The following is a 26,598-nucleotide window of genomic DNA, read 5'->3' as shown; positions in this document are numbered from 1 at the left end:
GCATTTTTAGTGTGATGTGTCTGTGTGCATCTTTTGTTTTTTACATTTATCCTATTTAGAGTATATTGAGCTTCTTTAATGTGTAGATTAGCATGTTTCATCAGTTTTGGAGAGTTTTCAATCATTATTTCTTTGAATATTTTTTCTGTTTTTCTCTTTCCTTTTCTGGTGCTCCCATTACATGCATATTGGTGTGCTTATTGGTGTCCCATATTTGAGGTGCTGCTTAGTTTCTTTTATTTTTTTCCTCTGTTCTTTGGCTTGCAGAAGCCTTCTTGATCTACTGCCTTCAAGTTTGCTGAATCTCTCTTCCCCCCATCAATTCCAATTTAATGTTGAATCCCTCTAGTGAAGTTTTTTTTCGTTTATTATACTTGTAAACTCCAGAATTTCCATTTGTTTCTATTTTGTGATTCCTCTCCTTTTAGTTTCAGTTTACTTAAGTATGGTTTCCTCCAATTCTTTGAATATATTTGTGATGGCTGTTTTGAAGGACTTTGTTAAATCCAACATCTGGGCCCTCCATAGGCAGTTTCCGTTGCCTGGTTGTTTTTCTGTTTCTTTCCATGTCTCATAATTTTTTGCAGAAAACTGGACATTTTAGGTAGTATATTGTAGCAACTCTGGATATTGTTCTCCCCTGCCTAAGAAATTATTTTTATTTTTATTGGGTTTTGTATTTGTTTAGTGACATGGCTGGTCTGTTTTAGTAATGTCAATGTACTCTGGAGTGTGAAGGTCTGCTGGTTACTGTTCAGAGGCTACAGCCTTGAGCATGGACACAGTCTCCTGGGATGACAGTGGCTCTAGCAGGGTGCTTATTGACCATCTCTTTCCCTGATTGCTCTGTTAAGCTGTCTGCCTTGTGTGGTATCACACCAATTGCTAAACTCTAATAATTGCCAGTTGAGTGAACTATTCTTTCAACAATGTTTTGAATTATAAATTACTCCTCAGTCTGATCCATTAAATTCTGCTACCTTTTTAGAAGCAGACTTTGTGGCCATTCTTTGAAATTTGTTCTGACCCCAGGAGGGCTCTTAGGTGTCTCTTTCCCTGGGTTTCTCACTAAATTTGCTGGCAATGGTTTAGCTTGTTTTCATAGAGCTACCAGCCTCCTTTTTACTGCTTACCACCTAAATCTCCACTGTTCTGAGCACATCCTAATGCTTGAACTTCTCTCCATACTCTTGAAGTACACTTGATTCCTTTGGGGAGAGCTTTGGAGCTCTCTGTGTTTGCTGACTGCCTCTGTTCTCGGGGAAATATCTGAGCCACTGTGCTGGAGCTGGGGGATGGAGTGACACTGCTGCTTTACAAGCAGGGGCTGGGCAGGAGCCTGTAGCCCCAGTGTTCTTGCCTTCCTTATCTCAGCTTGAAATCCCCACCCTATGATTGAGCTGGCACAGAATGACCAGAGTCTCATTATACACAGCCTGCTGTGCCTGGGGTAGAGCTTCTGTGCTATGAGTGCGAGCTGGGTGGGGGAAGGGAGCTCTTCACCACCTGGCTCACTTGCTGCAACTCACAGCTGGAGGGGATGGGAAATGCTGGTGGCCTGCTCTTCCTGGTGAGATTCCATATCTTTTTTCATTCTTTTTTTTTTATGGTCACTCACAGCCACTGTGAACTGTGAGGGTGGGGAGTCGAGTGGGGAGTGAGCCATGGCTGAAGTGTCTCAGACTCTTACTGACTTTTTATAGATTTTCTTGCATAAACGTTTCTTCATTTGTTGTATACCTTTAAAACAACTTGTACAGACTTTAAATGACTGTTTTTAAATTAATTTTCACCACCAGTGATGATTGTTTTGCCGGGGAATGGGTCTGCGAAGCACCACATGCCACCATTCTGTGAAAATTTTTTGTCTATGACCTTGATATATAAATGGTTAGTTAGTACACAAGATTTTTTGTTCTTCTGCTCATCACGTACATTGTAGAAATATGTATCCCAAACGCCAAAGTAACTAACACTCTTGAATCAATATGAAACTGTTTTGCCCCCAAAATCTCCCTTTTCTTCTAGAAGTTATGGAAGATCTCTTGCCATTTTTAGATGGTTTACCTACATCTCACCCTGAGCAGACTCTAAACCCTGTTTTACTTGTACACCCATCACCACATGAAAAATGTGTATGCATTTAAGTATGAACCAGAAATAGATCAGTGTCTTCAGCAGCAGCAGAGAAAAGTGAATTTTTCTAATCTTTCTGCTGCTGTGACCAGAACATCGGATGCTGGACACTAATATGTGAGCCCTGCACAGTCTAGCAAGGGTTGTTATTATTACCCCATGGGATGGTCTTCCTGTGGATGATGAATATTACTGATTATTTCCCTTTACACATAACCACAACAAATGAGTGGTTTTCATTCATCTGCCACCTCATAGGTTAAGCCACATTTGGAGTCATTTTGGTGCTCAAGTCTGGCGTATTGTTGCTAAAACTTGAAAAGCCTTTTCAGTAATTGTTGAAGTCTTAGCACAAAGAGGAGGTTTGTTTGAAAAGACATTTTGCTGATGTGCTGGGCAGCATGAGTTTGAATGCTGACCTTGAACTAGGCCACTTTAGTTGCCTGTTAGTTCAAGCAAGAAGTACAAGCACATTGAGATGAGCCCATAAATGGCAGAATGATGCAGAGCTGTGGACCGTCTAATCCATTTCTCTGTAAGAGGTCTTTTGTCTTTTGTTCCTATGATCTTTTGGCTATTAGCTCCTTGTTATTCAGAGGGTATCCCTGGGTTTGGTGATCAGTTTTGCTGAGGAAGCTTCCTAAGTGGTAAGCTTCTGCCAGATTTGTTTCTATTTGAAATGCTTGCCTAGTGAGCTGAAATTCATTAGGAAAACTATTCTGTAACCATCCAGCTATGTTACATAAATCTTTCAGTATTTTAGATAGAAAGGCATTGTTCAAGAAAAACAATTCAAATCCATTTTAAACAAGGCTAAGGTGCTTTCAGCACTTTTATGTTCCTCCTAAAACTAGGGAGCTGTTGTAGGTGATGGTGTATGATTTAATACACTGCATTTCTGCTAGCTCTGAGCCAGGACTCAGTTATTTTTGGTGCTGAGATAAAGTCAGCGTGCACGGCACATCGTATTTTAAGAAACAGTTGCATGTAGGTATAGAATGATGTTGTAATAGGTTAAATTTCCTTTAAAAGGTGTAATTTTTCTCATTTGAAAACTGTGTAAAACGTGGGAAAATGCCCTAAAATGAAGGTAAAGTAAAATGAAATTCCACCCCATGAGTTAAGCCCTGATGGTAAGCCAGATTTGAAAGTTATTTTTCCAGAAAATTCTTTTTTCAAATCATTGTTCATCTATGTGGATAGACTATAGGACTGCTAAAGATCAAACCCAAACCGGACATGTCGACAGGTAATGGAGAGAATATGGAGTTAAGTAGGCTGGGCTTATACATCATTACTAGCGATCTGGGGATTTGGGTCAAAAATCACTTCCGCTGGGTATCATCGCTGAACATAGGAGGTTTAGAAAATGGTTCTCTTACTAAAGAATGAATGTAGCTGACTGAAAACTGCTGAACATCAAGACTTTTCAGCCATCTGCATTCTGAGCCTCATTTGTATTTCCATCGGAGCATACATAACTAATTGGTGGTTGACAAACAGTTCTTCTTAAGGCAGGAATTACCATCCTGCTCCCCCAAATCTGCCTTTTGCACCAAGGGTGGCTTTGCTCTCACCCATGAAAACACTGGAACTGTATGTCAGATTTTACTTGAACAGAGGACTTCATGGCTTATTAAATGTTTTAAAACCATAGACCTAGGGGTGTATGTGCCTTTTATTTGCAGTAAAAGAGAATTGGTGTTTTTCCTACTGCTGATTCTTCTAGTTTGAGGAGGAGGAAGTAAATGCCAGTTTTGATGGAGAAGATGGCAGAGTGGAGAAGAGAACAGAATAGGATGTAGACTACTTTCATATGTCTCATCTGTTGTTGGAATTTATTCTTTTCACTCCAGCCTCTCAAAAATGAAAGAAATGTGCTTTAAGTAACCACCGTCCAATTACAGCACTTAATTTGAATGGTCTTCTTATTAGTAAAATTTTTTCAGACATAAATAACTATTCACATTAGTTGTGGTTTAGGGTTTAGAACATGTTCCTGCTGACCTCCTGCCCCTCACAGGTCTCTCACAGCTGTCTTTTCACGGTGGGGCTGGGAAGTGGATGCTGCGTGGTGGTCACATTCCTGCCTGGACGTCAACCAGGCGCTGGAACTCCATCATTCTGGGCTCTGGTCTCCAAACAGCAGCTGTTGCTTACTAATTTGTTCTTACGGACAATTTGAAAAATACTAGTTTTTCATGAGGTTCTTGAGTCCATTTTATACACCATATATATATATTGGTAGTTCACCAAATCTCTGCGTTTTGATAATGACCTTTTTTTAAAAGAAAAAGTAATTCTAAAACTTTGCATGAATAGTATGAAAACCATATTCCATATCCCATGTATTATAAAGCAAGAACCATTGTTGTCTTTTTTTAATTGACATATATTTGACATGCAACAATGTATAAATTTAAGGTGTACAGTACACTTCTATTCCATTGCAGCTTATATGTCTATCTTATCACATAATTATTATTTCTTCTAGTGTGAAGAACAATTAAGATCTAGTCTCTTAGCAAAGGTGATGTTTGTAATATAGTTGGGTTGTCTGTAATCACAGACCTGTGTATTAGTTCCCCAGGACTTATCTAGCAGTTGCAAATTTGTACCCTCAAACTTTCCCCCACCTGCCAGCCCCTGGTAATCACCATTTTTTTACTCTTTGATTTTATGTTTGGGTTCCACATATAAGTGAGATCATACAGTATTTCCCTTTTCTCTGTCTGACTTATCTCACTTAATATAATGCCCTCAAGGTGCATCTATGTTGCCACAGATGGCAGAATTTCCTTTCTTCTCTGGGCTGAGTAGTATTGCATTGTGTATGTACTAGTATATGTACCACGTCTTCTTTATTCATTTGTCCATTGATGGACACTTGGGTCCATGTCTTCGCTAGTATGAATAATGCTACAAGACGAACCTTTTAATAATGTAAAATTTTCTGTCAAAGAAGACATTTTTAAAACTTGTAACTACAATTTTTATGTCTTATTTACTGGATGGTAGTTGAAATTTTTAGGCGGTTTAGAAGCTGACAGATAGAGTATGACTTTTGCTCTAGAGTAAGCAGTAAAGATGCTGCTTTAAAGCCCGCTATCTTCCTTCCATCCTCTTCTACCCAGGTTTTAAGTTGTGGCTACACCAGAAATTTATCTTCTTAAAGTAGATTGTCACCGCGTTCTCTTGTGCTTTCTTTGGGGGTGTTTTACACCCTGTCCTACTGCAGATAACGGGAGGAGCAGGATTCGTGGGTTCCCATCTCACTGACAAACTCATGATGGATGGCCACGAGGTGACCGTGGTGGACAACTTCTTCACGGGCAGGAAGAGAAACGTGGAGCACTGGATAGGCCACGAGAACTTCGAGCTGATTAACCACGATGTGGTAGAGCCGCTCTACATTGAAGGTGAGAGACACCGTGTGCTGTGATCAACTAGAGCGTGGCAGGTGGCTCAGCAGAGCAGCCAGCCCCCGGGGGTAAGCCGTCTGACTCGACCACATCCCATTCCTGTTGTGCTTTGTCCAGAAATGGTCTTCCCGTGTACAAGGCACCCTCCTATTTTCTGTGATAAAGAATAGATATGTCAGTGTGAATGTCTGACTTCACTATTGCACGGCACCCCTGGTTTTGAACTTCATGGTCTGTTGAAGTACGGCTTGTACAGTACACAGCTGTGCCGATTGCCTAACAAGTCTGATGCCTGCCCCAGTCATGTGGAATGACTTCCAGCTTCCTATAGGAAGGTAGCTGATGTAGAATGCTGAATTCATAAAGAAATTGCACATATAAGAGGTTAAATTCCTCTAGTGACTCAGCCACTTTAAAGAAATTGGGAACTACTGTGGGTTGGATGGTGGCCCCCAAAAGATATGGCCCCATCTTAACCCCCAGAACCTATGAATGTGACCTTATGTGAAAAAAAGGTGTAATTATCAGATGTAATTATCTTGAGATGAGATTACCTAGATTGCCTGGGTGGGCCCTAATTCCAACAACAAGTGTCCTTACAAGAGACAAAATGGAGAAGAGAGGGACTTTTGGGGAGAAGAGGACCAGGCCATGTGCAGACAGGGAGAGACTGGAATTACGCAGCCCCATGTTAAGAAACACCTGAGAGAGGCAAGGAAGGATTCTGGCCTGGAGCCTTTGGAGGACATATGGCCTGGCGACAGCTTGTTTTCAGACCTTTGGTTTGAGAACTGTGGGAGAATAAGTTTCTCTTGTTTCATTACTTTGTGGTCCTTTAAGAAACTAATACAGGCTCCTTAAGTTGACTTTCTGAGATTGTCTAAGGTGTACCGAAGAGAACTGCCAGCGGTTGCTTGATTAGCCAGCCTCTTAGGCTCACACAGACTTCACACACTTTCTTATTTAAATCTGACCATAGCCCTGAGAGGTAAGTGGTATCATGCCACATAAATATATGCGGAAACCTGGAATCAGATCATGGCCTGCCCAGCTATAGGGCCGTTAAGCAGCTGAGCCAGAACTCAGCCTCAGGTTGCTGGCTGCAGAGCTTGTAATCACCGGCCCCTCCTCCCGCACAGGTAGTGTGGCATTCTGCTGTCCCCATTATCAAATCCCAAACGTTTTCCCATGTCAGTAAAATATATCTGGAAGAGCCAGTGTAATTGCTCAGCAGTGTTATTATATGGATATACCATAGTTTATTTAATCTTATCCTTAGTTAAAGTTCTGCAGTGTTTTATAATAACTATCCTTGAATTTTATTTCCTCAATAGAGTCCAAATATGAATTGTGCGAAATACTAATATGTCTCCTTTATTGTTTGGTGATGTCTGTTTCACTAACACAGTAACAACATCGAGCATTATCTTAAAAAACTACTAAAAAATATTTTGCTAATTTGACAGAAAACCCATGGTTCAGTGTACATTTCTTTGGTTACTAAAAAGGTTAGACTTTCTAACATGTGAATTCATAAAAGAAATCTAGTTTCTTTTACCTTTTTTAAAAAATTTGCTGTTAGTATGAGTTCTTTAAAACAGGGATATTTATCATTTGGCATGCATTTACCATTTCCCCTCTGACCCTGACTTTTAATTTCATGGAAATTTTATGATTATTATGTAGTCTCATCTGTTCATTTCATCTTTGCCATTTTGGCTGTTTATTTTATCTCACAACCATCCCAAGATTAGATATTCACCCATGGTATTTTTTGTTTGTTTTTGCTTCATTTTAAAACATTTAACGATTTCATCTACCTGGGGTCTGTTTTGGGGGGTAGGCCATAGTTTTTATGAAGTGAAACAAATGACGTAGATAATAGACAAATCGCCTCACTTTGTACTTGGACTTCATCATGGGGTTGCGATGAGGGTTAACTGAGGTAGTGTGTGTGACGGTGCTTTTGTAAGCACGGTTCTAAAGGTGTCCCCGCAGTGTGACCCTCCCAGGGTTTCAGCCAAAGACAAATCTAGCTACTGCTGTGAAAGAACTTTGCTGAAACATTAAGGTTATGAATCAATTGGCTTTAAGATATGGAGATAACCCCAGGTTATCTGGGTGGGCCACATTGAATAAGATGAGCTCTGAAAAGCAACAGAAGAGCCAGTCAGAGAGATTTGGTGGAAGAAACGCCTCAAAGAGAGAGGCAGTAGGGAAGTCAGGGAGATTCCCAGTGTGGGAAGGACGTGACCCACCACTGCTGGCTTAGAAGCGGGACATGGGCAGGAGCGTGCAGGGTCCCAGCCCCCAGCCAGCCAGGACATGGGGCCTTGTGCTTCAGACTCATGGACTGAACCTTGCCAGCAGCCTGAACGGTCCTCTGATGACAGGAACGCAGTCCTGCTGACACCGTGCTTTCAGCCTGTGGGAGTCGGGGCACAGAGCCAGCCGAGCCTCATCGTGCCCGGACTTGTGACCTGCAGACCTGTGACATTATAAATGGATACTTTTTAAGCCTCTAAATTAGTTAGGGCAGCAGTAGAAACCTACCACAGGGACTTGGCACAGTGGCTGGCCAGTGGTAAGTGTCCCCCAAATGATAGGTATTATTATTGCTCTTTTCCCTTTTTTGCACATGGCAGTAAACATTTGTTGAATGAAGCCATTGATTACATAATTTCAGTACTACTGAGCAACCGAAACTTAGCAAAAATGGTATGTTGGTAAGTAAATTGTCTGCTTTGACTCTAAGTTTTGACATCAGGGCTACTCAAAGTCATTTCTACAGCTTCTGACAATGCACTGTGTAGGGGACACACACACACTGAATGGAGCCACACAATAAATGATTGACTTTTTGTCCTTTGCTCCCAATAGTAAGTTCCCTCAAGTAACACCAATGTGGGAGAGCAGAAGACATTCCTCCCTCCTGACAGTTTAAAGCCCATGTTTCACTTTCTCCACGTTAGTTAGCATCAGGTTCTTCCATGCCTTTGATAATCACCCCACCCATTCCTATCCCCCCATCTCTTCACTCTTTCTGCCCCACAATGCCCGCTTGCCTCGGAATTCTGAAGAAGAGCATCATCTGATTCCTGCTTTGAAAAGTTTTGCTTTTCAAAGGGAATAATACCTCCTTTCCCCTTTATATCAGACACAGCATGGCGTTAACCAGATGAGCTTGGTTGCATGTGCCCCTCCCCTTTCCTCAGTGTTGCGTTGGCAAACAAAGGATGACATAATTTAGGGCCCCTGACTGTTGCCTTGCATGTTGTTGCCTTGTACATATTTTCTTGTCATATTTCACTTTCCCATCAGTTTAGTTGTTCCTCTGATTGAATTTTACAGCCTGTGCTTATCCCAAATGGGAGTGCTATATGGTGTAGTATGAAGTCCAATCTTTTAGCAGCCATGCACAAGTTAATGTTTCCTGTTGATATAATAAATTATTGTCCTCTGTGTGGTAAGAGTGTATACACAGAGCTCATAACACAACATTTAATACATAACTCAATTTTTAGTACTTTTTCCTAATAAAAGAAGCTTTAGTCGATCTGATGTTTACGCCATAGCAGAAATGTGTTTCTGCTTTGAAAAGTATTTTGTGGAATTTATTTTTATTTGTTTTGCTGGGGCTGGCCAGTTGTTTGGATTTTATTGAGGTTACAGTGGTGTCACTTAATTTGGCAGTATCTCATAGCTGAACTTCGCAGCACAGATTTCCTCTTATTATTTTCAAAGTCTAACCATTATGTGTCAGAAGCAAAGACATTAGCAATTTTATTCTAATTCACATTTCCAGTGGGAAATCAACTTTGTTTGGACTAAGAATGTGGTAGAATTGGAAAAGAAGGATGCGATTGCAGTACACTTAGGATCAGGATTGAGATGGGGTAGAATTCAGGGATGGCCATGTGTTAATGAAATATAAAAAACGACAAAGATAGCAGGTGCTGCTATCAGATGGGTTATGATGGAGGCCTCTGCATCGTGTGGGCTAGATTGTAGAAAAGATTATTGTTGTTTTGGAAGGAAATACAAGTACTCATTGGAATAATTTAGTCTGATTTTATATAGCTTTGAAATGGATTTTAAAACTGAATTTTACCAACCAAGGCATTTCAGTTTCAGATATTGAATCTACCCTGCAAAGTATTTAGCTCTGGAAAGAATAAAATTATTTATCCTTCCACCCCATCTGTTCAGGACACTGGGAAGTTTCTGAGAAGCCAGGGTCCAGGATAGCAGGGGGTGTTTGAGTTTTGTGAGGGAGATGCCAGACCATCAAGATGGCAAAAATGGGGCTACAGTGTTGCATCAGCTCCTTGTTCTAGCCTGGAGGACTGGAGGGTGAGTAGGCAAGACTGCCCTGTGGAGAAGTGAAGCTGTCCAAGGAAGGAATCCTGCCCTCCTGAGGATGAGGATGGGGGTATAGGACACCGAGCAGTGGCCTTGCAGGGCTTTTCAGAAATGATCAGACTACTGGAGGGGGAGGGAAGTACCCATTCAGCAGGAAGTCCACGCAGTGACAAAGTATAAGAGGGAGGACGGATTTAACAGCGGGGATATGCACTTAAGGTCTGGTCTGGTAGGTAGGGAACTTAGAAAGCATCACTCCCATCTGTACAACAAGAAAAAAGCTGAACAAATGAAATTCAACAATTCTTTTTAGATCCATCAGAGAATTAAGGTCCCAGGGCAAATTGCTACCTGAAAACTGGAAACACAGGTGAACACAGAGAATCACAATTTAGAGGGCTAGAGGCAGCTGCTTGAGCCTGGTAGGAACACCTTATAGAGAATTGAGTAATTGCTGGAGACTGAGTGTGGACAAACTTGAGAGTCAAGATCTCTAGAGTCCCAATTTTGAGGTTTGGTAGGCACACTTTTGTGAGTTTCATCTCCAAGAGCACCTCTGGGTTCTCAGTGAAGATCAGAGAAAAATCTGCTCATGTTTCCAACATGGGGAGGGGGAAAGTAACCATTTTGAAATATACCCAGAGCATTCTTTTCTCCCTAACCAAGGCCTGCCCTCAAGGGAAACTGTTTACCAGAAATTAACTGATGTAGGAGAACAGAAATAGTAAACGGAGGTGCACTGAAAGACGGAGACCTAATCATAGGACTTCAGAATGCTTTCTCTCCTCTCACAACATTTTACTAGCACATCAATAAGAATCTTGCATAATAGCAATTGCAGCAGAAAGAACTCTAAGACTCGGGCCCTGTTTAAGAAGGAGTGTCTAGGGAAACTCAAAGACAGCAGGGGAGACAAAAACCAAGAATATTAGAGGAAATTTTAGCCTCTGACACCCAGAGCAACAGCAGGCAGTCAACACAGTCTAACTCCGGGTCAGGTAAAAATAAAACCTCACATCAAAGGCCTGTTTACCTGTTCCTTTTACCTGGTACATCATTTCTGCCTTTTAATGAAAAATTGTAAGACCCGCTAAAAGGCAAGGGACATGGTCTAAAGAGACAAAACGAACATCAGAACAAGAATAGATATGACAGAAATTTTGTGATTACCAGACTGGCGATTCGAAGTAACTATGATTAATCATAGTTAGCATATTAATATGCTAAGGACTGTAAAGAAAATAAAAGGACTATGTGCAAGAACAAAAGGGAAATGTAAGCAGAGAGATGGAAACTAAGAAAGAATTAAAAAGAAGTGCCTGAAATAAAAACCATTATAACAGAAATGAAGAATGCCTTTGATGGGCACATTAGTACACTGGACAAAGCTGAGGAAAGGGTCAGGGAGCTTGAATCACTAAAACCTTGCCAACTGAAAAACAGGGAAAAAAAAAATTAAAAACCAAAACAGAATATCCAAAAACTGAGACAATCACAAAAGGTGTTACATGTGCATGATGAGAATACCAGAAGGAAACGAAAGACTGGAACAGAAGAAATAATACGAATTAATAATAAGTGAGAATTTTCTGAAATTGATGAGCATCAAATCAAAGATCAGGAATTTCAGGGAACACCAAGCAGGATAACTACCCCCAAATCTACACCTAGGCATACCATATTCCAACTGTAGAAAAATGCAAATAGAAAATCTTGAAAGAAGCTGAGGGGAGAAAACACACTTTACCTATAAAAGAACAAGGATAAGAGTTACGCCATACTTTAGAAACCATGGAAACAAGAAGAATATGGAGTGAAATATTTACAGAGTTGAAAGAAAGAAAAAAAACACCAACCTAGAATTGTCTGTTCAGTGAAATTATCCTTCAAAATTGAAGTAGAAATAAGGACTTTCTCAGACAAATAAAAGTTGAGGGAATTTGTCCCTAGTAGACCTGACTTATAAGGAGTGTTAAAATGAAGTTCTTTAAACAGTAGGCAAATGATGTTGGTCAGAAACCTGGATCTACATAAAGAAAGAAAGAACGTTAGAGAAGGAATAAGTGATGGTAAATGTTAAACAAAAACCGTGGAGGCTGAAAGTTGTTTTGAAAACAGGGTTTACTGAGCCATATGCTAGCCAGACAAGGACTAGGTCCTGGGGCATGCAATCTAAACCATCAGCAGTAGGGCTAGATGGAAAAGGCGTGTCTGCTGTCCTAGGGTAGCTGTGGCTCTTTTATACAATGAGTTTGGAGGCGAAAGATGTTGTTTTGAAAAAGTTTACATTGGCTATAGATAAAGGGGGCAGGCGAAGGTGAAGTGGAGGAAGATCGGGGACAGGAGAATTGCCGGAGAAGAAGGATTTGCTGCTTCTGGATTGCTTGTAAGCAACAGTCCAGCATGTTTATGTGTAAGCAAGATGTGATGGCATCTGGTGGTCAGCTATTCTTTCTAGATAATTTCTAAAATAGTCCCTTGGAAGTTGATTAAAAGTTTCAACATGCATTCAGGAATGTAAGCAGTCTTGTTGGTTTTGGCCCGGAGCGATTGTCTCTTTCACCCATTCTCCTGGCCTGTTGTAATTTAATTTAGAACATCTCAGAATTTTTCTCTAGTTACAGAATAAAACCTTTTATTTTTATATCCTTAATTGATCTAACAGTTAACAGTTTGTCCAAAACAATGGCAACAATATATTGGGTGATTACTGCCTGTGGATAAATGAAATGAATGACAGCAGTGTTATAAGAGACAAGAAGAAGAATTGGGAATACTCTGTTATATAATAAGGTGCCCGCTACCTGTGAAGCAGTATAGTGTTATTTGAAAGTGGATATAAATTAATTGAGATGCAAATTCTGGGACACCCACTAAAAAAATTGAAGAATAATTGATATGCTAAAATAGGAGAGAGAATGGGATCATGTACAGTGCTCGATTGAAATGAGAGGAGGCAGTAAACGAATGGAAAACAATGAACAACGGAAATGAATACAAAACTGTTACAAATATGGTAGGTATTAATCCAAGTATATTGATAATCACTTTAAATATGAATGGTCAAAATACACCAATTAAAAAACAGACTGTCGTAGTGTTTAAAAAAAGCAAGACCCAACTACAGTTGACCCTTGAACAACACAAGTTCGATTTACACAGGTCCAATTATAGTATGTGGAGTTTTTTTCAACAGATACTATAAATGCATTTTCATTATGATTTTCTTAACATTTTCTTTTCTCTAGCTTATTTTATTGTAAGAATACAGTATATAATACAAGGTGTGATCAACAAATACAGTGAATGTTTAAATTTTAAAAATGTATCACATTAAAAGACACATTGCCATTAATCCCCCTCAAAATACTCTCCCTCACTTCCAATACACTTATCCCATTATTCTTGCCACTTTCTGAAGCAGTTCTGGAAGTCCTCTTTCGTGGGTGTCTTTAGTTGTGCTGTCGTGGCTGCCTCGATGTCCTGAATCATTTTGACTGAGGGAAGCGCCAGAAATCGCACGGTGCCAGGTCCAGTAAATAAGATGGATGAGGACACACCATAATGTTTTCATTTGACATAAATTGCCGTATACCCGAAGTGATGTATGACATGGAGCATTGTCATGATGGAGTATGAAGTCAAGATACTCACGAAAGAAGACTTCCAGAACTGCTTCGGAAAGTGGCAAGAATGATGGGATAAGTGTGTTCAAAGCAAGGGGAGTGTTTTGAAGGGGATTAATGGCAATGTGTCTTTACTGTAATAAATTATATTTTTATTTAAGCGTTCACCATATTTTGTGATCACACCTCGTACCTATTAGGTTGGTGCAAAAGTAATTGTGATTTAAAAGGTTAAAAAACAATAAAAAAAACCGCAATTACTTTTGCACCAACCTAACGTAGCATATAAAATAGTATGTGTTAATTGATTGTGCATGTTAACCGCAAGGCTTCCAGTCAGTAGTAGGCTATCAGCAGTTAAGTTTTGGGGGAGTCAAAAGTGACACATGGAATTTTCAACTGTATATCCCACATTGTTCAAGGGTTAACTGTATATATTTTCTACAAGAAACCCACACTTTATATATAAAAATACAGATAGATTAAAAGTAAAGGGGTAGAGAAAGATATCCCATGCTAATACTAGTCAGAAGGAAGCTGCAGTAGCTATATTAAGTTCAGACAAACTAGAATTCAGAGTAAGGAACATTAGCAGGGAAAAGAAGAATATTGCATACTGATAAAGAAGTCAATTCTCTAAGAAGACTTAAGTCCTTAATGTCTGTGCACTTAACAGAACATCAAAATGCATGAGACAAAAAGTGATAGAACTGAAAGGAAAAAATAGATGAGCCCACTATGATAGGTGGGGACGTTAGCACCCCTCTGTAGGAAATGGACAGATGCAGCAGACAGAATCAGGACTTAAGTGAACTCAGCAGCACCATTAGTCAACTAGATGTAATTGACTTCTTAATTCAACAGCAGAAAATACACTCTCTTCAAACTCCCATGGAACATTCACTGAGATTGACCACTTTCTGGGCCATAAAATACACCTTAACAAACTTTTAAGTTTGCCAGTCGAATAGGGAAGAAGTTAAATAGAAATTACGTATATTTTCAGACCATAGTGGAATTAAACTCAAAGTGAATAACAAAAATAGCTTGGAAAAACCACAAAATACTTGCAGATTAAAGAACACATGGGTCAAAGAAGAAATCAAGAGAAATTTAAAAATATTTTGAACCAAACGAGAGAATTTCTTATTTTTTTTATAAAGAATGAGATAGAAGAGAATCTTATTTTTTTTATTTCAAAGCACTTTTTTTTCCCAGATGATAAAAGAAATATATACAGGTTAAAGGAAATTTCGAGAAGTATAAAAAGAAAATAAAAAGTTATCCTTAATCGTCCTATCCAAAGAGACTCTGTTCATGTTAATGTCCAGTCATTTGTCTAAATGTGATTTTTAAAATTAAAAACATGCTCAATAGGTAATATAGTTATATGGTTCAAAAATGTTTTTTATTAAAAATTAAAAAGATACTGTAAAAAGTCTTCCTCTACCTCCTGTCTTCCCAGTTGTCAACTCTCCTCAGGAAACTGCTGTTAACAAATTTTTTGTGTTCATCCGTGGATTCTTTGTATGGCCCAGTTAACACAAATAGGTGTCATAATTCTCCCGTAGAATAGAGAAAGTAGCGTATTTTTAATTGTTCTGCATCTTATTTTTTGGTGTGGTTTCTGTATTCTGATCTTTCTGTGTCATGTATAGAGTTATTTTTTTTTGCGACTGCTTAGTGTTCTATTATGTGACTATACCAGCTCTCCTTACATAGACATTCCTTTCTCTTCAACGTTATTTCATTAGCCTTTCCCCATCTTATGAGTATAACACAGTTGCATCATTCCTGTGTCGCTGGATATTTAGGTTGCAGTATGGGGCCATCATAAACCTTGCTTGCGAAAGCTGCCCCATGTACACATCTATGTCACGGTCGTCGTTACCTTAGGACACGTGACCAGGGTCCGGATGTGTATGGCCTGTCCCTCCCTAAAGAGCTGTCCCAGTTTACTTCTCCAGCGTCTGCACAAACAGGAATCTTGAGACCAGCATTTCTGTAAAGGACAGATAAAAGCAGAAGGGCCCATTGTGTCATGGCGGCCAGTTCCTGGCGCTTGCAGTACCTGTGTGTGCAGCAAAGGTCCAGGACAGTGAACACTGACACTGAACACTTACTGTGTTCCAGGTACTACTCTCATCGCTTTATGATTGCAAATTTAATTCTTTCAACACTCGTGTGAGGTAGGCAATTCTCCTCATTTTATAGGTGGGGAAACCAATGCTTGGAGCCCTTCCTGCCACCTGCCTTTACCCAGGTGTGGAAATCCTGTAAGCATCCTACACTAGGAACTTGGGTAGAAAAAAATCAAAGGGAGATATAAACATTTAGTTGGTTTATATGTAGATTTCTGGTAGGAGAGAATATTGGATTTCTTTATGGACTCTGAATAATAGTTTTGAATTATCTCAAGAGTTTTTCCAGTTTCGACAGTTTTTTTATTCTTTCATATTCATGAAACATTTATGTGGATTTCAGGCACACTGAGATTCATAAAAACCTGTAGGAAATTCACTTGTGGTTAGGTTAGGTGGGTTTTCGGATGCATTGCAGGGCCAGGCATGCCTCAGCTGTCGCGTCCTTTTCCCAACATTATAACATGCCTGCTTTCTGCCAGGAAAGAATGCTATTTTGTACCTATTTAAGGAAAGTATGTGCAGAAGGAAAACACTGGTTTGCTTTATTATTTAATGTTTCTCTGGTTCCCTTCCTTGGTTATTAATTTGAATATCTTAAGGCTCCTACTTTCTAGCTGCGATTACAGCACATGGCCTTCGTAAATGTATCAGGGTTACAGCGGGGTCATTTGGCCGTCAACATCTAGAGGCACATATCCGGCAACTGAAGGAGCCTGCCTTTCTCCTTTATTCTTCTTCTCTCCACCCAACTGAGAGTTTTGAATACCATGCTCATTTTTGGTATCCTTTGAACTATGCAGTTGACATGTTTTGAGGGCTTTTTTCTCTGGGCTGTGAGGGTTAACTTTGCTGCTGTTACTAATATTACTTAGTATTTTTGTAGCACCTCTCATTGCTTATTATTATTTATTCTTGTTCTGGAGTTTCTCCCCTGCTCTCCTATTCCAGAATTCCTTAGCAGGTTAATTAGTCAACGGACTTTGGTTCCATGTCCTTTTTAGGGCAGGACCTGGAGTTACTGGCAGTGTTATAGGCAGAGCATACTCTTACAGGAAAGAAGGGCTGTTGCAAGCTGCATTTTCATGTTTTCAGGTTCTTAAATAGGATGTATCTCCGTCACCATTTAAATAAACATAATGAAATAGTTGTATACTTAGCCTTTTCAGGCTGGGTGAATGGGGAGTAGCCGTTGGGCTAAATTGTCAAATGATGAGAAACAAGCCAGATGGATAGATAGCCTTTTGGATGAAAAAGCCTCAATTCGTGCCTCATCTCTTCCCTCAGCTAAGTTACTGAGCATCGTTCCCAAATTGGCCCGGGCCAAAGAACCGTATATGGGGGTAAACTGTTTTCCACTGCTGATTTCCAGCCCGGCCCACCTACACATTCTGACACATTAGGTCTGCCCAGGAACCTGCATTTATATGTGCTCCTAGGCAACGGAGGGGGCTGCCCTCCCTGCAGAGAGCAAAGCTGGGCGGAGGTCATACGGAAGAAAAAGCCTTGCTCCTTCTGCTCAGTGAGCTTATCACCCAGTGAAGAAGATTTGTACGTAGCACCTAACAAGCCAGCCTGAAGTCATTGTTAACGGGCACACAGGCAGCCAGCAGCGACAGGGCCTTTCTGACAGTGATGGCTGGATTGAGCCTGCAGGAGACAGTTCCTGTTTGCCTTTGAGGTCTGGGAACTCCGGCTCTCAAACACCCTTTTTTCCCTTAGTGTTTGATGCAGCTCTTCTTTGGCTGCATATGTTGTCACCTCTAGAGTAAGAATAGTGCTGAATAAGATCACAACCCATATACCTTGATTTCCCAGCGCTTGGTGGCCCCATCTGTGTAGCAGACTGCAGCGGTGTGGGAAGCTCAAGTTCAGGTACGCCTGAGTGTGCTGTCGGGTGTACACTCAGCTCTGAGCATCTGTCCAGATTTACTGCGTTTTCACCTGGCACAGACCTGCTCGAGAGCAGCTGTGGGGTGTGATGAGGTGTTCTCAAAGGAAACGCGGTGCCTGTGGATGGGAGTCGATGGTCTGCTCGTGGAACCTGCAGCTCTGGAGGTTACAAGCCTGTGTGCAGGAACTGATCTGGCTCTTGCTGTCATGCCTGTAAGCTGGAAGAGGTAAAACAGCCTAAGCGGGGCGGGATTTTGTGAGAGCTGTCTGGTTAACTTGCAGTTTGCGTAATAGAATCTTTGTTTGCTTTTTACTTGTACCTGTTAATCACCTCAGAAAAGCTGGTGCGAGTTGAGAGCAGTCACAGGGGATTCCGCATGCGCGCGCGAGGTCTGACAATTAAGTTCACGAACTTGCCACCGTGCGCTTACCTTGGCAGCGCTGTACACCAGCTCGGTAAGGTTTCATAACCTTGGTATATCAGTGACTCACAGCTGGGTTCATATCGATGAGTGGTGGTGTCTTGATGAGTAGCGTTCATTATTTTTCCATGTTTTTGTGTGCCGCCGCGAGAATGTCTGAGCTTGAATTAGAGCAACAAACAAACATTAAATTTCTTGTTAAACTTGGCAAGAGTAGAAGCGAAATCAGGAACATGTTAGTCAAAGTTTATGGAGATAATGCCATGAAGAAAACAACAGAGTACAAGTGGATTAAATAAATGTTTTTCTGAGGGGAGAGGACATGTCACAGATGAAGAGAGGTCAGGACGGCCAGTAATGAGCAGAACGGTTGAAAACATTGCAAAAATTCATCGAATTGTGTGTCAAAATCGTTGGCAGACTGTGAGAAGCATAGCAGAACAAGTAAACATCCATAGAGAAACAGGAAAATCTTAACTGAAAATCTTGGCATGAGAAAGGTATGTGCAAAAATGGTCCTAAAGGAGCTCACCGATGAACAAAAGCAAAGGAGTGTTGAAGTTTGCCAAGACCTTTTGGAGAGGCAAGACCATGTTTATCATTGTGTTATAACTGGAGCCATGTTATCACTGGTGATGAAACACGGGTGTACCAATACGACCCTGAAACACAGTGTCAAAGTGCACAATGGAAGTTCACCAATTCTCAATAACCAAAAAAGTTCCATCAGTCCAAATCAAGAGTCAAAACAATGTTGCTAACCTTTTTTGATATCAGAGGGATTATTCATTATGAATTTGTACCAACTGGACAAACAGTTAACCAAGTTTACTATTTGGAAGTGCTGAAAAGGCTGCGTGAACAACTTAGACAACCGGAGCTTTTCGCCAACAACTCATGGCTCTTGCATCACGACAATGCACCAGCTCACACAGCGCTATCTGTGAGGGAGTTTTTAGCCAGTAAACAAATAACTGTATTAGAACACCCTCCCTACACACCTGATCTGGCCCCCAATGACTTCTTTCTTTACCAGAAGATAACAGAAATATTGAAAGGAAGACATTTTGATGACATTCAGGACATCAAGCGTAATCCGATGACAGCTCTGATGGTCATTCCAGAAAGAGTTCCAAAATTGCTTTGAAAGGTGGACTAGAAGCTAGCATCAGTGCATAGCTTCCCAAGGGGAGTACTTCAAAAGTGACCATAGTGATATTCAGCAGTGAGATATGTAGCACTTTTTCTAGGATGAGTTCGCGAACTTAATTGTCATGCCTTGCAAGTGCATATGCATGCCTACATGTAACATACATGTGTATGTATATGTTATATATGTGTATATACAAAAGTCCAGAGTCTACCCACTTGGAGTGTCTGCTTCACTGGGTAACTCATGTAGAGCCAGGATTGAGAGAGAATCTTGAATGATCTGCAGTGGCTCAGGAGCCTAATTTTGACCTCTTATATCTTCAGAGTTGAGAAAGGAAGGAGAACAAATATGTAAACTGAAAGCATTCATTTTGACTTCAGCTTTGGTAAAGGTTTTACTTCTCTCCACTAATCTTTTTTTCATTTACTTTTACTGTTGATAAGTGTCTTTGTTTTTTACCATCTTAGCCATGTTTTCAGTGTACATATAGTTCAGTAGTGTTACATATGTTCACATATGTTGTAAAACAGATCTCCACAACGTTTTCATCTTGCAAAACTGAAACCATATACCCATTGAACACTAACTCCGCCCTCACCCCAGTCCCATCTACCATCTTCCTTCCTGTCTACAAATGTGACTACACTCAGGACCTCATATGAGTGGATTCCTACAGTATTTGTCTTTTTGTAAGAGCCTTATTTCACTTAGAGTAAGGTCCTCAAAGTCCATCCATGTTTTAGCATGTGACAGGGCTTTCTTCCTTTTTAAGGCTGAATGATGTCCCACTATATGTATGGACCCCATGTTGTTTATGCATTCACCTCTCGATGGACAGTTGGGTGCTTCTACTTCTTGGCTATTATTAGTAATGCTGCTGTGAACGTGGGTATGCAAATGTCTCTTTATGACTCTGCTTTTAGTTTTCTTTGTTCTATACCCAGAAGTGGAATTCCTGGTCATGCGTTAATTCTATTTTTAATATTTTGAGGAGCTGTCACACTGTTTTCCACAGTGGCTGCACTATTTTGCATTCCTACCAACAGTGCACAAAGGTTCTAATTTCCCTATATCCTCGTCAACACTTATTTTCCTTTTTTTTTTTTTTTTAATAGTAGTCATCGTAATGGGTGTGAGCTGATACTTCCTTGTGATTTGGATTTTAATTTCTCTGATGATTAGTGACATTGAGAATCTTTCCATATTATTTTCAAATGTTTTCTCCCATTCTGCAGGTTGCCTTTTACTCAATTGATTGCGTCTTTGATAATGGCATGAAGTTTTTCAGTTTGATGTAGTCCCATTTGTTGTTATTTTCGTTGCCTTTGTTTTTGGTGTCCTGTCCAAGAAATCTTTGCCAAATCCAGTGTCAACGTCAGCTTTCTCCTGTGTTTTCTTCTAGGAGTTTTATTGTTTGAGGTCTTACATTTGGTCTTTAATCCATTTTGAGTTAATTTTTGCATATGGTGTGGGATAAGGGTCCAACTTCATTCTTTTGCACGTTTTCCCAGTTTCCCAGTTTTCCCAGTGCTATTTGTTAAAGAGACTGTCCTTTCTCCATTGAGTGACTTGGTGCCCCTGTTCAAGACCATTTAACCATAAACACAAGGATTTATTTCTGGGCTTTCTGTTCCATTCCATTGGCCTGGATGTTTGTCCTTATACTAGTACCACACCCTTTTGATTACTGTTGCTTTGTGAGTCCTCCAACTTCGTTCTTTTTCAAAATTGTTTTGGCTATTCAGGGTTCCTTGAGATTCCATATGAAATTTAAGAAGAATTTTTTTTTTTCTGTTTCTGCAAAAAAAAAAAAGAAAATGCTGTTGGGATTTTGATCGGGATGGCATTGCCTGAGTGTTATTTTTTGAAATAGGAAGACCTTTTTTAAAAAACCACCTCAGAAGTTTGCTAGAATAGTCTTGGGAAACAAAGCCTCACAGATACCCAGAAGATGGGATGTGCGGTCTATCACATGTTCTTACCTCCCTTAACAGAAAAATATAGTTACTGGGTTATTCTGTAAAACTGTGCCATACCTAGAATCCCTTTCCACAGATACCATCTCTGGAAACCACCCAGGTCCCCTTCCCCGGTCTTGGTGGCAGTCCCCCAGACAACCTCAGGCTTGAAAGGCTGATGATTAGGGCGAATTAAGTGGAGACCAAGCTCACAGCCTACAATACCATGCTCTCATGTGGAGCCATTTGACTGTGGATGAGAAAGTGTCATGAGCCCCTTACTGGTGAGCATGTCAGGAAACAGCCCCGGATCTTGGAAGGCACTACAGTGATGCCCACGCCTTCCTGGAGATGACAGGAGATTTTCAGGAGGACAGGTGGTGCATCGGTGTGGGTGGGGAGCTTGGGCATTTTTTGGTGGGGCTGTTTCCTTAGAAAGCTTTATTGGAGAATTCGTCGTGGGGACTGTACCTGTGAGTTGGCCTGTTTTGCCTGTCATCTGTGAAACCTAATGTGCTGTTGCCTCAGCAGAGCCCTGGTGCCTGGTTGGGAAGCATGTGGGAGGCCAGGGGAAGGCAGGAGGGGCAGGTCGTGGAGAGGTCCCTGCAGGTGCCCTTGCATGGAGCCGAAGACAAGCAAGGGAGGATTGCTGTGGCAGCAGAGTCTCGGGCGCCCTGTTCCTCTGCTCTCCTGTGAAGGTGGTCATGTGTCCTTCCAACTGTAGCTAAAGTGGGATGTGGTGGGTGGCATGGCACAGACTGCCTGGAGGATGGCTTTCTTCCTACATGCTGGGTCACCACTCCGTTTCCCAGGGAATGTTCCCGAGGGCCTCTCTGCTACGTGACAGGTGTTACCTGACCCTGGCCAGTAAGGGTCGTGGGTAGGGATATTAAAGTGAATGCTGTGCACCAGGGGAGCTGTGTTTCTGAAATCCCAACTGTTTTTGCCATTCATGACTTTAAACACCACCCCCTCTGTCCTGTCAGGGTCTGGTTTTATGTGTACAAGATACTTAAAAACAAAGTGAAAGACTGTTTTCTACCATACTTTTGTGCCTTTGCTTTTATGGCAGATTTGTTTTACAAATTAGAAACATTGTTTCCTTTAGATCTTCATGCTTAATTCTGTGTCTGAAACAATCAGTCTTCCTTCTGATTTGAGTGCTTTATCTGGGACAGAGTTTATCTGAAAACAATCAACTCGGTAATCAGATGGACCGTAATCAGAGGAGACCGGCCCAAATAACTGGCCCAGCACGTGTTTTTGTTCGGATAATTAGACTTTCCCGTTTTGTTTAAACTTATTCTAATTGCAAATGTAAATTAATCTCTATGAAGAATATTAAAATAACAACCAAAAATTCAGTGAAAGATATATGAACACCTTTATTATATAGTCTGAAATCTTAGGTATTCAGAATTTTTTTACTGTTTTTCTTGGAAATAACATACGTTTCATTTTGTCTCCTTCAGTTGACCAGATATACCATCTGGCCTCTCCAGCCTCCCCTCCCAACTACATGTATAACCCCATCAAGACACTAAAGACGAATACGATCGGGACGTTAAACATGCTGGGTAAGTTGCTCTTTCCTGATTTTGCAGCTGTTGTTGGGAATATTGTAGACAACTCCAATACAGATAATTGACTATGCTATGAGAGTTTGATCCTGGTCTTTGCACCCCTCTCTCAACCCCACCTGGGCCATTTCAGTGTGACTTTGACATCAGAATTGGTCACGGGGGAGACATTCATAACCATTCTGTGTTGCTCAGTTCAACCCCCTGAAATGACCCCTGTGCTTCTGATTGATGACCCAGCCTTCCTCCATCTCCCATCTGACCCACGACGTGCCTGCCTCCCTGCAGGAGGGGGTGCTAGTGTCTCTGCTCCGAGATTGGGTTGGCGTGGACGGCACACCTGTGCACACACACAGGGGTTTCAGGAGCTCTCCTGGAAGGAGTGAGATAAGAGCTGTCCTTACAGGGTTGTAGAACGCTGGCTCCAGCCAGAACTGCAGGATTCACCGTAGAGGTGAAAAACGAGAGTGGTACCTTTAAAGGTGGCCACACATATGTATTCACAAATGCTGTGGATCATATACATGTATCTGTGCTTGAAATTAGAGCATGCTTAAGCTCGGCACAGGTTTCAAAAACTAGAGGTTTTGATTCATTGCAAAGTAGAAGAAAGAAACCACTTTTTAAAATGTCAAGTGAAAAATGGATTTAATTATAGGAACATTTAAAACAGGTCCTATAAATGGATTTGGGAAAGACAGCACTACATTTTGATTTGAGCAGAGCATCCAACAGGGGTCTGAAAAGGCATCTGGAGATTGGTTTTCAAGTCTCTTAGACTACACCTTTTGGGGAATCAAGCTCTGCATGAAGTAAAACGATCCATTCTTACGGTCTAGGAAGGGCATTTGTCCTCTTGTGTTACGACGCCAGCCCTGGTCACCAGGTGGGAGAGAGCACCCCCTGCTTCTGCTTTGAGATACGGTGTGTTGGAGGCTGCCCCCCATTCTTGTCCCTGCAAGCTTCTTTCCCCTTCTTCATACTATTTCTCTGCCTCCCCAGACCCGTCCTTCATACCAGAACCAGACACAATAGAGAAAAAGCCACCAAGCATGTTATGTTTAAAAAGATACTCATTCTACCAGTTTAGGCGATGCAGTCACTGTGCCCAAGGCGAGCACGTGCGTGCGCAGACACACATACACACTGTCCTGTTCACTGTGTGAGATAAGGGCTCATCCCAGGCTTTTCTGCCAGGGAACTTGGCGTCTCGGGAGACAGTGTAAGCCCACCGCATCAGTGTGGGATACTGTGTGGGAAGGGAAAGGTTCCAAAAGAGGCGTCGGTGAGGTGCTGGTAGAGTTCAAGGTGCAGGTGACTCTTGGCCTTGGGCTTGAGCCATGCGTGAGCTTGGACCTGGAGGTCTTGGAGGAATGGCAGCGGGTCTTCTGGGAATGACGTGACGGAAGCTGAAGAGGAACAGTTGCTTGGCCAGAAGGAGACCCAAAGGGGACTTTGCATTCCGCGCTGAGAGGAGCTGTCGTTAGCCCTTTGCACCTGAGACACGATGGCCCGGTAGGGCCCTTGCTCTCTGTGGCTTCACTACCCCCCCCCCCCCGGCCCTGTGCTGGGCTCCTCGTGGGGAAACGTGTCCGGTGTCTGCACAAACCCCTGGGCACCCACCCCCACAGCACAGGGGGCTCCCGCGTTTGCCCTGTGCTGGAGGAGCTGTTCTGTGTCCTGAGCGCCTCTGCCTTAACGTCCTACTTGGGAACTGAACTGTGGTTTGGCGGGTTTTCGCCGTGGGGGGAACTGGGCAAAGGGTCCGTGGGAACTGTCTGTGCTGCTGCTTTCAGCTGCATTGGAATCCACTATGGTCTCAATCAAAGCTGCAATGGAAAAAAGACCGTGGCATTATTCCTTTTGAAGGGGCCGCCATTGTCTCTGAGTGGCGTGGGTGGGAATCCCAGCCTGTGGTGTGGGATCCTCTCCGTGTCATGCCAGCCCGCATCCCTCTGTCATTGTCGTCCTCGGCCGTCATCTCCAGGGCCTGACCTGTCAGCTGCTCTCTTCTCTTGTTCTTGATGCGCGTCTTCATGGCTCCTCTGGGTGCTTCTACACTCATACCCCGGGTCACCTCATGCCAGGACCCTTCTGTGTGGCCGGCCTCCCCCAGAAGCCACAGGGTGTGTGTGCACGCCTCCCCTCTCCCTCTTCGGGCCTGTGCTGTGCGGGTGCTGTGGCTGTGTGGCCCTCGGAGTCTGTGTCTGGGCACCGAGGTTCCCAGGTGGAGCATGTTTGAGAGGTTCTGGGTTAAGGGAAGGGTCGTGGGGTTATTTTGTGCAGGATTCTCAGAGCCTCTGTACATCGGGACTCTGCAACGGTTTGGAGGAGGACTTTCCACACTCACGTGTTCACACAGTCATGATGTTCTAGTACATTCTGCATGTGAAGGTTAAATGTATGAAACTGTTCAGAGCAGGATAGAGAAATGTGGCAAGTGGCTTTGGAGAAAGGACTGTTTAAGCTCCCCCTGGAAGGAGGCAGGAGGGCAGGGTGGAGGTGCCCAGACGGGACTGGGTTGGGCACAGTTGGAAGGTGCTAGGGAGCAAGCACGCCGAGGAAGTGGCAGGTGGACCATTTTGGAGGGGAAAGTGGGAATTAAGGTGTGAAGGGCCTTGCCTTCTGCCAACCAGGGTGAAGCTACCTGAAAAAATGCTGGGTGATATGTTGGGGCAAAGGAATCTTTGGGAAACTCCTCAAATCACCTTATCAAACCAACAGATTCGGCATTTGGCCCTGCATACAATCATAAGTATCCAACTAATTACTGTGCTTCTGAAGGTCCATTTGTGTTTTTCTTACTATTTTTGTTGTTATTTTGTTTTTATTTCTTAAGTGAGAAATGCAGTAAGAGTGGATAATTGAAAATGCGTGGATAATCAGATACCATTAATACCAAACATGCTTAAGTTGGCCCCCAAAATATGCATGTGCACATGTGTTTTCCTTGTTTCGCTGAAGCTGACAGTTACTCTTATCATGTCTCTGCCTTCTGTAGGGCTGGCAAAGCGAGTTGGCGCTCGTCTGCTCCTGGCCTCCACCTCAGAGGTGTACGGAGGTGAGTGGGGGGGCCTTCCACGGGGAACGCTCGCCCTGGCCCCCTGGACCATTTGCACCCTGTCTTAGGTTTAAGAGGAATCGACACTGAGTCCAGGATTCTGTTTCTGAGCAGGCTGGGCCTGCTCTTCCATTTCAGTGCAGGACAGCCAAGAGGCGTCCCGGCCCGGCCCGGCCGGCTGTGGTCCCGAGGCTCCCTCCTTGGAGTGGGGCGAGCCTGGTTTTCCCCTGCTAAAGCAACCCTCAGAGGACTGTATCCCGTCACCTTGCCCATAGGGCCTGCCATTCACTATCCCACAGAAGTGTTTTTGCCATTCTGCTCTGAAAGTACCCTGGAGATCAGATGCATTAGGGTTTTTTGTTTGTTTTTTTTTTTCAGTTTAGCTGGTGCGTGTTATTCTTCAGTGTAAGCAATGTATGCTATGAGCCTGACCCACCAAGAACTCAGGGATTGGCCTTTGAAGCTTGCTTGGTGAAAAATGTTGTGCTGATGCCTCAGTGCTGCGTAATGGTTTCTGGAAGAATCTTAACTGGACTGTGCCAGACGTTTCAAGGGCGTGTTCTGCCAACCTGCAGCACCACCACCCTCCCCAGGCCCATTACGGCCCATTGACATCAGAAAAGTTCTGATGTCAATCATCTGTCCCATCTATGTGAATCTGAGTCATTGGTTTTCTTCTCTCAAAGAATATTTGCCTTAGATGTTTTCCCTCACTGTGCGGTAAAAATGTGCCCTTTCGTAGAAAACTTTTAAAGCTCAGCCGGAGGTGCTAGTCTCTTGTGTGTTTGTGTCCCCTCCCTGCACAGGTCCCATTGTACCCATAAGCCAAAGTCAAACTTCTGCT

At 42.3% G+C, this 26,598-nt stretch overlaps 1 protein-coding gene across 2 annotated transcripts in view; it reads left to right on the top strand.

The window, feature by feature from the left end:
• The window catches only part of UXS1 (UDP-glucuronate decarboxylase 1), a 100,895-nt gene that overhangs the window by 42,930 nt on the left and 31,367 nt on the right, over positions 1 to 26,598 (top strand). For both annotated transcript variants that reach the window (XM_081069061.1, XM_081069060.1), the window contains exons 6-8: positions 5,375 to 5,555; positions 22,586 to 22,690; positions 25,695 to 25,754. In XM_081069061.1, the coding sequence (XP_080925187.1) occupies positions 5,375 to 5,555; positions 22,586 to 22,690; positions 25,695 to 25,754 (346 nt within the window). The remainder of the gene's footprint in view (positions 1 to 5,374; positions 5,556 to 22,585; positions 22,691 to 25,694; positions 25,755 to 26,598) is intronic.

The sequence above is a fragment of the Rhinolophus hipposideros genome (genome assembly GCF_964194185.1).
Source record: "Rhinolophus hipposideros genome assembly, chromosome: 12".
Classification (NCBI taxonomy): Eukaryota; Metazoa; Chordata; class Mammalia; order Chiroptera; family Rhinolophidae; genus Rhinolophus; species Rhinolophus hipposideros.
Note: the sequence above shows the minus strand (reverse complement) of the source record. Positions and strands in the feature narration are given on the sequence as shown.